Raw genomic sequence first — 16600 nt, forward strand, 5'->3', positions numbered from 1 at the left:
CTTTCTTGGGTACGATGAAGTAAGGGCTGTAAAACCCTTGCCTCATCTCGGCTGGAGGGACCGGCTCGATTGCACCCTTTGCCAGGAGGACAGCAATCTCCTCGCGCAAGACAGGAGCGTTCCGAGCTACCACCGAGGTCTCGAGAACGCCACTGAACTTGGGAGGTCGCCTGGCGAACTGAATCGCGTAGCCGAGTCGAATCGTGCGCGTGAGCCAACGAGACGGGCTGGGCAGCGTGAGCCACGCCTCCAGACGCCGTGCAAGTGGCTCCAACGACACGATCGACGTACCTGTGGTGGTGCAGCGAAGGGGAGTAGAGCGGGATGTTACAGAAGGCTGTGCGTTCTGAGCCATCCAAGCAAAACTCCCTGGGTCCCTGAGGGGACTGGCTAGAGGCGCGTGGGGAGGCACTGCGTCCCCGAACCGCACTCTCTTGGCCGCTGGCAAGATGGGTCGCGGGCGAGAGTGAGGAGGCAATGCGTCGCACACTGTCGGCCCGTGGACCTGAAAACCCAGAGGGGAAGGAATTTGCTCTTTCTGTGATTTTGTGGGTGCCAGAAACAAAATGAAACACAGGATTCTCCACCCGGCCCTCCTCCGGGGGAAGGAGCGACGCTATCCTCGTCGTCTCCTGGGAAAGAGCAAACTCCAACATCTCCGGGTTGCCCGCGTCAGGGCCGCCTCGTCGACTTCCGTGACTTGGGGGCCGGCTGGGACGCGGGGGACGCCGCACTCCTGCGAGAGGCTCGACGCGCCGGCCTAGGTGCCGATTCAGCACGGGGCGGAGCGGCTCTGGAGGACGCAGGAGGACGCAGGAGGACGCAGGAGGGCGCCCACGGCGACGAGCAGACGGAGGCCTGGCCCTGGGGGCAGCGATTGACGGTGCGTCACGCCGGGGCAGGATGTGCTGGATTGCCTCTGTCTGCTTCTGCACTGCCGAGAATTGCTGGGCAAAGCCCTCGACAGTGTCGCTGAACAGCCCAGACTGGGAGATGGGGGCGTCGAGAAAGCGTACTTTGTCGACATCCTTCATCTCTGCCAGGTTGAGCCAGAGATGGCGTTCTTGGACCACCATGGCGGACATCGCCTTCCCGAGGGACCGCGCTGTGACTTTCGTCGCTCGTAGAGCGAAGTCAGTCGCCGTGCGCAGCTCCTGCATCAACCCCGGGTCGGTACTACCCTCGTGCATTTGTTTGAGTGCCTTGGCTTGGTGAACCTGCAGGATAGCCATGGCATGCAGGGCAGAGGCTGCCTGGCCCGCCGCACTATAAGCTTTGGCCGCGAGTGCGGCCGTCAGCTTACAGGCTTTGGACGGGAGACGCGGACGATTCCTCCAAGTGGCGGCGTTTCGCGGGCACAAGTGCACCGCGACCGCTCTCTCCACCTGGGGAATGCCCGCGTACCCCCTGGCAGCCCCGCCGTCGAGGGTAGTAAGGACGGAGGAGATGGACGAGCGGCTTCTGGCCGTGAAAGGGGCCATCCACGACTTCGTCAGCTCCTCATGCACCTCCGGGAAAAAAGGAACCGGAGTAGGGCGCGGTTGTGAGCCGCGCCTCGCTCCGAGAAACCAATCGTCCAGCCGCGAGGGCTCGGGACTGGGCGGTCTGTTGACCTCCAGCCCGATGCTCTCGGCTGCCCGGGCAAGCATGGCCGTCAACTCTGGGTCTGGTGCGACGGCGGCGACCACACCCGAAGGGGGCAGCTCCGACGCACCGTCATCCTCAGAGGACGTAAGCCCATCCCCCGATGCTGTGATCGACATCGTATCTTCGGTCGGCGCACCGAATGAAATGCTGGGCGCCCCGTGGGACGAACCAGCGAAATCACCCGGGACCAGACGGGACATTCGCTGCGTGAGGAGTAAGAGGTCCGTGGGGACGTACCCGGCGGAGAAGCTCTTACTGTAACCCTCAGATCTCCCAGAGCGCCAGCCGGCGATCCTCTACTCGAGCTAGAGAGATCGGGACGGCTGGCGGCAGAGGGTGCCAATCTTTTCAGAAAAGAAAGGCGAGATCGCAGTGATGTCATGCTCATGCGCCCACAACGATCGTGTCCGTCATCCGCAGACAGGTAACGACCGCAACCAAGAATACACGAACGGAACGACATCTTGAAAAAGACGCGACCGTTCGTGATTTGCTCTTTTAGAATTTGCTCTCTCAGTTGAAGTGCCCAGGGGAATCGCTGCTGGTAGGGACTCCGCTGACTGCACCGTGACGCCAACCAGGAACAAAATAAAGATGAAGGCTTTTGTGGAGATCAGCACTCTTCTCATCCACTCGGCTCCGAAGCAAAAAGCTAATGAGTGGATGCACCTGCCGCCTATTTATACCCGTGTGCACGCAGAGTGGCGCAGGTATGCAAAATCCACTAGCCAATATTCATTGGCGTTTTCTCTTAAATCAGAGATGATTGGGGCTCCCAAGTAAATCCCCTATGTCGTCACGACATAACTCGTAGTGACCGACAGATAGGGAACTTATAATTAGTAAATGCTTTAAATTATATATTGCTCTTTGCTAGTTCATGTTAGCTAATGGCTTTATTAATGTAACTTTATTAACAAATTATTGTAAAGTGTTGCTATATTTTTCCTGAATTTGAATAGTATTGAGGTATCAGTTCGTTTTGAATGGAATTTAAGTGTAAGAAATTAATTTAGATTCAAAGATTTTCCAAACTTTGAACGATTGCTTGATGAAGAGGAACTTCCTCTTCCTGTCATTTCATGCTATGTATTTGTATGGTTGAAGGTAATTAAAAATACCATATTTCCATGTACAATTCCAAAAAAAACACCATCTTTCTAGCAACCATTGTTGTTTTTCAGTTATTTATTCAGTACATTTTTTAGCCTCTGAAGCAACTTAATAAATTTTTTTGTCACCAAAATTATTATTTTATTGATTATTCAGGTGTTTCAAAAGTAATATGATAACTACCAGAAAAAAAAGAATCAGGAATGGCTCAGTGTCAAAGGTTCACGCAGCGCTGATGTTGTGTCGGAAATTACCGTAATTACAAAATGACAACTCTGAGATTCTACTCCTGTTCACAGACACAAGAATGAATTGTTTCTATGGCAACACTTGTAATGCCAAAATGGATCCAAGTGCGTCTTTGTTGGTAATGACTGAAAAATTGAGGTTGCCAGCAAAGTAGCTTTAGCTACTGCCATCTTGGTTGTTTTTACATTATGCTGCAACAGGGAGAACTCAACAAAATATGCCAAAAACTCATAATTATGGTTATTTTGACATGATACAGAACTAGAACTAACTTTTGCTATTAGTATTTGCTTTCAATTTAGCTGCTCCTATAGGATCTATATGTCATAAATGAGCTGAGGTTTAAAATTAGCCTTCGTCACACTGTAGACACTAGTCTGTATGACAACATGTTTGCAGAACTCTCAACATCTCTCTAAATCTGAATCATCCTTCCAAGAGGGGGTTATGAAGTTCTGTGCACTTTTATGAGAGGCTGGCTTTGCATGCTAATTGATGCTAATTACAGATGGTATGATTTATAATATATCACATTCTGAAGGATTTTTGGGTTGCATCTCCAACTCTACAGAATATGACAGCTGCAAAGCTGCATTCACAGTCCCTTATGGTGGGTGAATGTGAAGAATCTAATGAACGTCTTTATTTTATTTTTAACATTCTTGTGCTAAGCACCATTAGTATAAATGCTTGTTTGGGTAGTTAAAGTCACACAGGTGTCCCAGTACATGCCACAGATGGGATACATGGGTAAGTTATAATATGCTGGAGCAAGTAAACAGATCAATTTTAGAAAAATGTATGCAGTTTGAAGGCAATGTAAAATCTTAATTTAACAGTGTTACTTTATATTCAAATTCAGTTCTGTATTTCAGTAATATTAAGAATAGATCTGATAGTGTAATAATGTAAATCTACACTGAAAAAAAGTTTGAAATGGCTTTTACAAAAACATAGTATTTAAATTTTTTCTACTTTCAAATTTCATGTTTATGAAGTTTATTTCAATGTGTTCCTTATGGAAGATTATCTAAACCATTAGATAAAAATAAAAAAGGTAATTCAGAATTTGAGTTTATATCTAAATTCAGATTTTTTTTTTCTCAGAACTGCAAGATATAAATTCAGACTAACAATAACCTTTTTCATTTTTTTTTTTCTGTGGAGGAAAAAAAAAACAGAATTGCGAAATATAAACTCAGAATTCTGTGAAAAAAGTTATTGCAAAATGTAAACTTTTTCCTCAGAATTTAGATTTTATATTTTTCAATTATTCGAAGTTTATTTTACAAGTTTATATCATTCAGTTCTTTTCAGTGTAATAACTCACCCTTTGTGTTTTGCTTATTTTTGTTAGATGCCATGTATTTTGTTGTATGTTTTGGTTTGGCTACTTCTTTATTTTGTGTATGATATGAACATGAAGGTCATGAGAAGTATGAGGGTGTTACCAAGATGGCCATTTAATGAACCTTACCTTAAAGAGACTTTGGTTATTTTTGGCTGGGCTACTCTGAAACTGGGTTATGGGTCAGTCATGGTTTAAATGCTTCACCAGACTGAAAGGGCAGTTTGGGATATTAAAACAAGCCAGTCCTTAATTAAACAGCAGCTTGGACAGGCTTGTTGTTATTTTTCAGCTCTGTCTTTGCCTTTCCACCCCTAATCCAGTGAACATATTAGCAGCTACAGAAAGTGACAGTGCACTTCAAATCTAATCTTATTATAGTGACCATATGAGTATTTTCCTGAAGGCAATGAGTGACTTCCGTTTGTCTCTTTGCTTCTTCTTATCAGGCTCTGATGAAGCATGCCACTTATCCAGCCATTGGATGATCTCAACAACATATTTTTCATTAGTTTTCCAGGAATATGATCATGAAACACATATACAATCAATTCTGAAGCTCAGTGTGTTGGTTTCACACACCTGCAATAACATTAGAATATGATATACAACATTCCCAACTTAAAAGAAAGTGTCTTATTGCGTGACAGTTAAGTTCTGCAGCATGTCTGCGACACTTTTCATTTCTGTAAACATTTCAACAGGTTGCAATGTTGCAATATCGATTAATAAAGACTTATTTTCACACGTTACGTTATGACATCAAAGCACATTTGCCAAAGTAATTTTTTTATTTCATGTATGCATCACATAACCATCTCCAGATGTATGGCTTTTCTGATGTAAACTTGCTCTGTAGCTCACCTGGTACAACATCGCACTTATGTACGAGTGAACCATGAGTCACAATAAAAGAGCTCAAAGATTTGTAAAAGCAAGATAAAATGGCATAGTTGCTTTAGCAAAAGTGTTTTTATCTCAGGTTTGCTTTTGTTAATGCTACTGGGTTCGTTTAATATAGGTGCTGTGTCTTTTTCAAAAGTGACAGAGCATTAATCGTTTTGCGCTACTCACCAAAAAAAGTGAAAGTGGTGAGAAATGTGCCGGAATCACTATAGTATTATTTTGCAGAAATGTCACGCTGGCACGTGTTTTTGTTTTTTTTTCTCCAGTGAGTTTGAGTTGGAAAGAATCACTGTGCAGTAGAAGTAGTAGCATTGTAAGTAGAGCTGGAGTTTCACACTGAACCAAAGTCCTGTTACCTCAAGTCTGTTCACTCACCTGACAGCCATCTTGGTAACTTACCCAGGCAGGTACTTTTAGGTACATAATGTAATGCACAAAAAAACTATCTCTATTTGAATGGGGAATAATAAACATCTCCAAAAAAGGTTTTATAAATATTGCATCTTTGCTAAAATCACACTAAAATGAGTGGTCTGGGTGAACTTACCAGAAAATGCCATAATTTTGTTTTATATATCTGTTGCATATAGGCTTTTATACAAGTAACCTAAAATTGTTAGAAAAAAAGCACTAAAAATACTATGATGGTAATTAAATGAATTACTCAGTGTGCTCACCCAGACATCACTTTATTTTTCTGTATAGACCTCCAGTTCTGATATACAGCAGAAATGCTGTCTCAACTTGTGCCTGCTGTTGCAGTTACACTCCTACGGACACAATATGTGTGAGACAGGCACAATGCTATCTGTAGCACATTTCCGTGAGTGATGTAGCATGGATGGATTTGCACACTCAGTCTTCTTATTGTGCTTGTTGCTTTTTGTTTGCAGGTACCAATCTGCAATGAGAATGTTTGTATAGGCTCTGTTATGGTGCCAAACCAGCACAGTCGCAAACCAGATGAAGTCCGGAGAAAAGAGGAACTGCTACCGCTCGCAACAGATTTTATTGACCAGTACTACACATCAATCAAAAGGCAGGAGAACGATTTAAATCTAACGCACACTGTATCATATGTAAACATACTTCACCACTGCAAAAAATAAATCTAAATACATAAATAAATAAAAATAAATTTTATATACTGTATGTAGTTTTATTTTTTGCACTAAAGATGAATGGTTATATATTTTTGTTTTTATATTAAAAAAATAATATAAAATCATTTATTTGACAAACAAAACTATGCAAAAAAGATGACTTTTAGATTTAAAATGACTTTTTTTTTTTTACACTTTTTAAAAAAGATTATTTTTGCAGAGAATATATTATGAATTAAGTTTATCGTTCTTACTCCATTGCCATTTTTTCTTAAAGCTCACTAAATTTTGTTAGATTTTTGCTTTAAAACTGGACATTTTAAGTAAAAGAAGTACACGTAATTCAATATGTGGTATATATATACTCCAAAAACACATAATTCAAAATTAATTAATGCATTTATTTTTTCACAACAAAAATATTAATTGTATTTATTTATTTATTTATGTTGCAGTACATAACTAGCTAATTGTAATTTTTTTTCTAAATAGGCGTTTATATGTTTGTCTTCTGTCTGAACAGATGTGGCTCAAAGGCACATGTTGACCGGCTAGAAGAGGTTAAAAAAGAGATAGAAACTTCTGGAACATATCAACTGAAGGACACAGAGCTGATCTATGGGGCCAAACATGCATGGAGAAATGCAGCTCGCTGTGTGGGACGGATCCAGTGGTCCAAACTACAGGTATTGTTTTTTGTTTTTTTTTGTATTTTTATTTGTTTTTCATGATTTTTCTTCCAAAAAGCCATCCTTCATCAAAACGTGTGATTCCTATTGAAATGCAGTGATAATGAAAAAAAGTGTCCTAATAAGGAATTTCTCTCCTTGGAGGTGTTCGATGCTCGAGACTGCACAACCGCTCATGGAATGTTTAATTACATCTGCAACCACATCAAATACGCCACCAACAAAGGAAACCTCAGGTTAGTGTGGCCATTTTTCACTAGCTCCTTTCTCTTCCTGTCTTTTTCTGCATCTCCTTTTCTCTGCGACTTGTCTTCTTTCCTGTCAAAGTGTGTTTTCCCTTTCTCTCTTTGTCACCTTGCTCCACAGCCCTCAGTAAAGCACCTGCCACAGCATTGCCGAGTGCCGGCACCGCTGCCACGTTACAAAGCTAATCATACACGACACTTACTCTCTGTTCTGTTTAATTAGCGTCAGTCTAACAGAATGATTAGAGCCCGAGAGAGTGAGAGAGGGGTGAGGAAAGGGAAAATTAAAACAAGAAGAGAGGAAATGCTCTAATACAGTCAAAAGCCCCCGCGCTCGCTTCTTACATCATCAGGACCTGCCAGAATAAACGTCAGAGGTCTCCTACACTCTTTTTCCGCACATAAACAAATCAAGACAACAAGAAAAGCTCCTCGGCGCTTTTTCAAACAGGCTGGTGACCCAAATTTCATGCAGCGTTGTATTTCGAGAGTGACGTGACTTGTTATTTAGATTAGTTGGACTGACACTTCATGCTCTTAGCATATTGTTGAACGTCAATGCGATGTATTTTCAGCAATGAAGCACAATTGTGTTTGCTTATGGAACAGACGGGGTAGTTTTATTTCAAAAGCACCTAAAATGATAAACTATATTATATAATCCAATTTTGGATTGTAATGCTATATTATTAGTTTAACCCTGCTAAAAACACTGGTTAAACCAGCTAAGATCAGCAACAGCAGGGTAAAGCTAATTACATAGCATTGCCCTGTTACAGATTTTTACTATTATTTTGTCACCAATTTCAGAACCTTGATGTCATTTTTCAAAACTAAAAATAGTCATTATTTGTGACACAGGCTTTTCAATGTTCAAAACTTTGCATGTTGCATTCATGTCTTTAAAGAAGCCTTGCATTTGCAGAGTCATTGGTTCAAAAAACTAATTTATCATGAAATATCATATGAACATTACATTACATCACCCACACACAAGATACCCATAGTTTCACTGTTTAGTTGTTAGTACAATCATTAAATATAGTTGTACAAAACACGTGATGCAGGTTTCATTATGGTTCCACACATTCATACATCATTGTAATAGACTAGAGTGAAAAGTACAGACACTGGAATCATTGAACAAAATCTGAAAATTATTGATGGATAACTCACAACATGGTTTTTCCAAAAATTTAGATAGGGAAAAAAACTGAGAAAAAAACCTACAGTAGTAAAATACAGTAGGAGTGTTCCTCACTGCACTTCTATGTTTTCATCAACCATTAATTTGGCCACTGGTTCTCATCCACATCACAATGGATGTTTTCATTAGCTAAACATCTTGGAAAAAATCGTCTGGCATGGCAAATACAGGCCTGACATTGGTCCCCTGTGATGTCATTGCTCACATCATCCATGGCCTGGAGAAGAGTGACTTGTATGTGAGGGTGCCTATTGTAAACCTTCCACTTCCATGTGGAGAAAAATTCCTCAGTCGAGTTACAGTAAGGAAAGGAAAGTATGGGGGTAAATACAAGGTGAGCCTGAATCCATGATTGCACTCGGTGTCGCTCCTAGGAATTCTGGGCCCATTGCACTGATTTTGCTATGAGGCCCCTCAAAATTATGTTCAGTGGGAGGTGGCGTTCTGGGCCCCTCTTAAAGGGATACTCCACCCCAAAATGAAAATTTTGTCATTAATCACTTTACCCCCATGTCGTTCTAAACCCGTAAAAACTTTGTTCATCTTCGGAGCACAATTTAAGATATTTTGGATGAAAACCGGGAGGCTTGTGACTAGGGATGTGCCCGAATAGCGAATCCGTATTCGGAAAGGCACGGAAAACAAATGCGTTCTACGGAGCCACAAAAGGGACATGGTTAGCCGCTTGCTATAGCAGTAGCCTGTTACATTACAGTACATAAAATTTCACTTACCACATAAACAGAGAGAGGTAAGGTATGCCCGCAATTTATATACAGGATAATTATCCAACTATATAATTGTGAGAGAAAGCACTGAAATATATTTTTCTCGTATATCTCGTATGTATCGTATTTATTCCCTTTACAGTTGCCGTAGTACACACCTTTACCTTTACGAATACCGTATTCGGATTCGGGCACATCCCTACTTGTGACTGTCCCATTGACTGCCAAGTAAATTGTACTGTCAAGGTGAATTTAATGAAGCGACGAGAACACTTTTTCTGCGCAAAGAAAACAAAACAACGACTTTATTCAACAATTCATCTGAATTTAATGAAGCGACGAGAACACTTTTTCTGCGCAAAGAAAACAAAACAACGACTTTATTCAACAATTCATCTGATTCAGTGTAGCGCCATTTTGGAGAATATCTGCTGGATGCAAGCAGCGTACGCTCTTGTGTGTCAGCCGCATACTGGATGCGCTGTTTTCATTCAAATCAAAGCATAAACAAATGTAGAAGATATATCCTTGTGGCGCGGCTGACACATAAGAGCTTACACTGCTTGCGTCCAGCGTATATTTTCCAAAATGGTGCTACGCTGAATCAGAGGAGACGAAGTCGTTGTTTTGTTTTCTTTGCGCAGAAAAAGTGTTCTTGTCGCTTCATTAAATTCAGATCGAACCACTGATGGCAGATGGACTATTCTGACGATGCTTTTCATACTTTTCTGGACCTTGACAGTGCAATTTACTATGCAGGCATTGGGACAGTCACAAGCCTCCCGGTTTTCATCCAAAATGTCATAAATTGTGTTCCGAAGATGAATGAAGCTTTTACAGGTTTGGAACGACATGGGGGTAAGTGATTAATTGCAAAATTTTCATTTTGGGGTGGAATAACCCTTTAACCGCTAGGCTCTCAAACTCTCCTCCATGTCTTGGCCAGGCTTAACCAAAAATATGAATGGTTTTCATTAGCATCCAGCTCTGTCAGTTAGTAGGATGTCTAAAGTGGACTATCAAAATAAAGTGTAACCAAAGTTCGATATACACCGGGTAAAATAAGTATTGAACACGTCACCATTTTTTGCAGTAAATATATTTCTAAAGGTGCTGTTGACAAGAAATTTTCACCAGTTTCACAACCCAAGTAATCCATACATACAAAGAAATTTCAATTTTCACAACCAAAGTAATCCATACATACAAAGAAAACAAAACAAATAAGTTCAGTAATAAAGTTATGTGTAATAAAATGGAATGACACAGAGAAAGAGTATTGAACACATGAAGAAAAGGAGGAGCAAAAAGGCATGGAAAGCCAAGACACCAGCTGAAATCTATCAGTAATTAGAAAGCAATCCTGCCCCTTGTCGGTTGAAATTAATATTAGCTGGTTCAGTTCCAACACCAGGATGATGACGATGAAATGAGAGTGGACATTTCAGCAAGACAATGATCCCAAACACACAGCCAAGGAAACTCTCAGTTGGTTTCAGAGAAAGAAAATAAAGCTGCTAGAATGGCACAGCCAATCCCCTGACTTGAATCCAATAGAAAATAAGAACTAAAGATCAGAGTTCATAGAAGAAGCCCATGGAACCTTCAAAATTTGAAGACTCTGTGGAAGAATGGGTCAAAATCACACCTGAGCAATGCATGTGACTATCCATACAGGAGGCGTCTTGAAGCTGTCATTACCAACAAAGGCTTTTGTACAAGTGCAATACTTTTTTCCTGTCATTCCATTTTATTACACATAACTTAATTTCTGAACTTATTTGTTTTGTTTTCTTTGTATGTAGGGATTACTTGGGTTGTTATCTATATCTGGTGAAAATTTCATGTCAGCAGCATCTTTAGAAATGTATTTACTGAGAAAAATGGTGACACGTTCATTACTTATTTTACCCGCTGTATATAGTATATATTTCTTCTATATTCTATATCTATATTAGAGGTTACTCTATGTATGCAAATAAAGTTGGATTTAGTTATACAGCGGGTAAAATAAGTATTGATCACATCATAATTTTTCTCAGTAAATATATTTCTAAATAATAAGATACACACTATCTCTCTGTAAATGCAAACACTGTATAAAGACATTGGTAGATGTAAACATGTTACAGTGACAGACATGATGAACAGACTGTGATTAGACTATTAGTATGGTACTACTGATATAAACTTCTTGTATTTAAATGTACAATAAGCAGATTAACTGCAACATAAAGGGAAAAAAAGATGAGACAAGGTTAGAAAGCATGAAGTTCACGAATGCCAGTCTATCAGTAAAGCCCAAAGCAATACGCAACCCATAACAACACATTATGACAATGTTGTCTCAGATTGTCTGATGGCAGCTAAAATAAATAGTAAATAAATTACTGTAGAGTGATTCCTTACACGAAGTGCACATAAAATACGCTTAACACAGAATCTTAAAGGAGTGTGATGCGCTAGAACAGATCTCATTGTTCTCGCGAATCATGCACGTACATTTGAGTGTCTTCTTTTCCTTTTAATGGCGATGAAGTGTTGAAAGCGCATACCACCACTTATTGTACAACACCTGCATGACAGCTAAAGAATCACCTGTGGATCGGGCTTAGGAGAGTTAAAAAAAAATGCTTAATCGGCTCCGATCCCGATCCTTGAGATCGGCTCGGGACATAGTTGTTGCAAAATGCAAACTATATTATCTCTATATTAACTCTTTCTCTCTCTGTCTCTCGCTTTCTCACTATATATGTGTGTGTGTGTGTGTGTGTGTATATGTATGTAAGTATATGTACTTAGGATCATAACTGCCTGTTTATATTGTTGCAAAATACAAACTATATTATTGCCCAGCTCTAATCTGCTGTATGCAATTGTATAGCAGCTTTCCAACAATGTATACTGTGAAAAGTACTATACAAATAAAACTGGTTTGATTTAACAGACATGGATTAAGAGTCACACAAGTCTGATTCTGTAAAACTGCCTGTAGTAGAGAATTTGAAGTATGAATCCACCAGAGGGATCTCAGCACCCCTTGTCTCTGATGTGCAGATCGGCTATTACCATCTTCCCCCAGAGGACAGACGGGAAACATGACTTCCGGGTTTGGAACAACCAGTTGATCCGGTACGCAGGCTACAAGCAGCCTGATGGATCAATTCTCGGAGACCCGGCTTCAGTGGAGCTCACAGAGGTGAGATGGGAAGCTACAGGCATAAAAAAAGCACATACAAAAAGTACATACAAAAATAAAGACTCAAACTGATTGATAAAAAACATATTTTGTGACATCATAGGCATTTCTTGTTATCAGTGAAAAACAAGTACACTTCCATAATGTACTTAAAGTGCTCTGTTTTCACACACTAATTTTGTACTTAATGTACTAAAAATGATCCTTTAGTACTTCTTAAGGTGTATTCCACTGTGCTATTTTGAGACACCATGAATATGAACTAAAATGCACTTTTAACATACTATCTTTGTATTTAAAAAATGTATTTAGCTACCACTTGTAGTACACTTGAGTGTACTAGTGTATGAAAGATGGGTTCAGGTGAACTACAAGTGGTAACTAAATACATTTTTTAAATACAAAGATAGTATGTTAAAAGTGCATTTTAGTTCATATTCATGGTGTCTCAAAATAGCACAGTTGAGTACACTTAGATGATCTTAAGTTGGCCTTTAAGAAGTACTAAAGGATCATTTTTAGTATATTAAGTACAACATTAGTGTGTGAAAATAGAGCACTTTAAGTACATTATGGAAGTGTACTTGTTTTTCACCTGTGTGGGTTGATGTGTGTTTAATTGAACATTGTTAATTGTGTTTGAGTTGTTTTGGGTGCAATGCAAAATCCAGCTTAATCTGGTGTCTGTGTTTTGGAACTTGGTAGCTGGTTTCTAGCTGACCCAAAGTAGTCTTTAGCAGTTCCAAGATGGTCATTAGCTTGTTGACCAACCATATTCCAAAAAAAAAAACATCTGCAATGTTTATTTTTGACTTGTAGATCTGTATTCAGCAAGGATGGAAAGCTCCAAAAAGCCGTTTTGATGTTTTGCCCCTTCTTCTCCAAGCCAATGGGAATGATCCAGAGCTTTTTGAGATTCCTGATGATCTCGTGCTTGAGGTTCCCATCATACATCCAAAGTAAGAACAAGCAAACGTATTGTAGAGTGTTTATTGGGGTTCAGACTGTTTGATGTTCACCAATCTTGTGTAGAAACATTACTGAATCACACCAATTCTTAAAACACTTTGCACCTCAAATGTTCATCCACCCAGAATCTGATAATAGTCTGCGTCATACAGTACATACCGAAGGGAAATCGCATATTAGAGAGACTTCAGAATGCATAGCAACAGAGGACTCAAGCTGAGAGCTTGCCTATTATGCACGTACATTCAGGAACGTGGGCTAATTTGGCATAAAACTTGCCCTTTTTCCAGATCCTGTCTCAGTTTGCTTGTTTAATGCTGTCAGTTTGACACTGATGATCAGATACTTGTGTCCTGAGATACTCTGTGTGTCACAGGTCTAGATAAGAGTGAATCGTCCATCATGCATCTATATCTTTTTTAATTAATCAGTGTTGAAAAGAATTTAGTATGAGTTACCATTTCACGAGTTTGCCTGCCCATTCAGCCCTCCAAGATAATGGTAAACAAACTTGGCTTGCTGTCTGCGAAGGAGGCTCGTACCCGAGGTTCGGCTCGAGCTCTGAGTTCAGTGATTGACAGGACTGGATGATTAGGCTCCTCCCGGACCTGCGTTTGGGAACTTCATAAAATTAAGCACTGATAGCTACTAACTCAAAAGTCATGTAAAAGTTCAACTTCTCATCAAAGGGTAAAAGTGGACAAATGCAATTAAATAGAATCAAATGAATAAATAATATAAACAAAATCATTTTCAGCTACATGTTCTAGCAAATGGGTAAAGTAAAACAGAACACTTTGCTCGTACACTGCCCATATGCAAAAATAAACAGCTTTTTTAAGTGTGAATGAAAATGACCATGGTGCTACGCTTATTCAAGAAATCAGTAAATGTAGTAATGCATATTGCGTACCACTCTGCGATAGGGTGTTCTTGAGGATTTTGAAGTAAACCTTGAATTCAGTGTTGAAGGATGGCTAAAACATACATGTTTTATATACTCAATGTTCCTGTGTTTTAAAATGTGTGGGTGTTTCTTTTTTATATGTGAGCAATTTCACCGTTATGAAGTCAAACTGCATAAGTCAAACATTCTTAGGAAATGGCATCTCATGGCAATTCATAACTATTATCCTTTTTGGCCTATATGGTGACTAATTTGTGTGAATATGAATGATCTCATTTGCATGTTTTTGTACAATCTACACAAGCTTCAGTTAGGGTTATTTTTATAACATGCTTACTATTTTTCTAAAAATCATACATTTTCATTTCATACATATGAAATCATAAAATAGTTGTTTTCCCATGAGATCAGTTTGGAAATATCCACAGCCTTGAAACACTAATAGAAAAACAACAATTATAAGATGGTTAGCATAACAAAACAACAATTTTCAGCATTTAACTTTTACCTGAATTGACATAATGCCCATTATTGAAAGTTTGCCTCAAACTGCTCAAAGAAATGACTAGCCAAATAAACATATGCAAATAGAGGAGATACATTTGCATATTGTGTCTTTGGGGGGGAAATGCTGGTATTATGCTGTGACAATAATGGGCACCATGTTTAGTGCAATAATTGTGTGAAAACTTCTGCATGGATAAGCCATTCCACCAGAGTACTTGTGTTTTCAGCATTAATAACAGACAGAGGCGGATTTGGCCTCTTAGCGAAACACCTGAGAAACCTACAGGTGCCAGTTTAGAGATAATGACAGTTTTGGCGGTGCTCACTATGTGCACATTTACTTACAGAGAAATTATGATGGAAACTGTAAACGGAATACTCTAAAAGCTTAATGGTGTACATCTGCATATGCCAAGATATTCTACTGACTACATTATGTTATGCAAATAAACGTCAAGAACCTTTCGCTGAAAAACATTTCCTCATGTAACTTTTCTCCCTGCGCTGTGTTCAATATTGACCGTCCTTCTGTCTGTGTCTGTCTAGGTTCGAGTGGTTTAAGGAGCTGAATATAAAGTGGTACGGCCTTCCTGCGGTGTCTAGCATGCTGTTAGAGATCGGGGGACTGGAGTTCACAGCCTGCCCCTTCAGCGGCTGGTACATGGGGACCGAGATTGGTGTCAGAGACTTCTGCGACAGCTCTCGATACAACATACTTGAGGTACCATACCAGACAGCCATAAATCACCCCTGCACCGTTGAGAAGTTGTACTTTTTACACTGCATTACCACAGTTTGAACCCAGACTGCATTACATTTGATCATTATAAATGTCATGCATATGCATTAGATATTGTACCCCAACAGGAAATTAGGAGTGACACGTTTGTGTTTGATGAGCCGTTACAATGGATTAAGTTGATTATACGGTATATTACGCATTGTTTATCCTGTTTTGAATTGCTCTCTTTAATTTATGCAGATTTTAATTCATAAACATGCTGTTTTTAATCATCATTATGTTACTCATTCAGTATTACAATCTCTCCTTCACATTCCCTTTATACTACAAAATAAATTGACTAACAGATCATTCACTCACCTTCATGTTATTACAAACCCATCAGATTTTATATATCTGCAAATATAATTTGAAAACATTAAAGTATCAGCTTTCAGAAGGTTTTTTTTTACGGCAGAACATTGTCAAGTGTGTCCAATATTTTGACTATAGAATGTATTTTTAGAGAGTCTTATGGTGGCTCCAGATCTTCCTGATCTATAGAGGCAGATCACGAGTGACAGTTCTATTAACCTTGGTTCGGATCCTGAGAGAACACAGTATGAATAGTCTATCTGTACAGTATGATTAATTCCCTTCATTTCAGGAAGTAGCTACAATGATGGGGCTGGACACGAGGAAGACTTCATCCCTGTGGAAGGACCAGGCACTGGTGGAAATCAACATCGCAGTCCTTTATGGTTTCCAGGTGGGGTGAGCACACATGGATGGGTGAATTTAATAGTAATAATAATAAAAAAGTCAAAATCTCATTTTACAACCATTTAGAGTTTAGACAACGTGGCTTTATTTTAATCAAATTTAAGTCTGATACTTGAATTTTGTCAATATTGTCTGGAGATAGTAACAAAAAATAAACAATTAATTAATTAAATGAATATAAATAATCAAATAAACACATTCATACATATAATACTGTAATAAATAAAATAAATAAATAAAATCATAATCAGTATAAATTACAGGAAGTGCAATAAATAC

The 16600-nt window shown here is 39.6% G+C and overlaps 1 protein-coding gene across 1 annotated transcript in view; it reads left to right on the forward strand.

The window, feature by feature from the left end:
- Nucleotides 1-16600, forward strand: part of nos1 (nitric oxide synthase 1 (neuronal)) — a 68129-nt gene that overhangs the window by 20988 nt on the left and 30541 nt on the right. Inside the window, exons 5-11 of the mRNA XM_058776322.1 lie at nucleotides 6157-6302; nucleotides 6890-7052; nucleotides 7200-7291; nucleotides 12293-12434; nucleotides 13254-13393; nucleotides 15364-15538; nucleotides 16206-16307. Coding sequence (XP_058632305.1) covers nucleotides 6157-6302; nucleotides 6890-7052; nucleotides 7200-7291; nucleotides 12293-12434; nucleotides 13254-13393; nucleotides 15364-15538; nucleotides 16206-16307 — 960 coding nt within the window. The remainder of the gene's footprint in view (nucleotides 1-6156; nucleotides 6303-6889; nucleotides 7053-7199; nucleotides 7292-12292; nucleotides 12435-13253; nucleotides 13394-15363; nucleotides 15539-16205; nucleotides 16308-16600) is intronic.

Source organism: Onychostoma macrolepis, chromosome 05 (assembly GCF_012432095.1).
Source record: "Onychostoma macrolepis isolate SWU-2019 chromosome 05, ASM1243209v1, whole genome shotgun sequence".
NCBI classification, from domain to species: domain Eukaryota; kingdom Metazoa; phylum Chordata; class Actinopteri; order Cypriniformes; family Cyprinidae; genus Onychostoma; species Onychostoma macrolepis.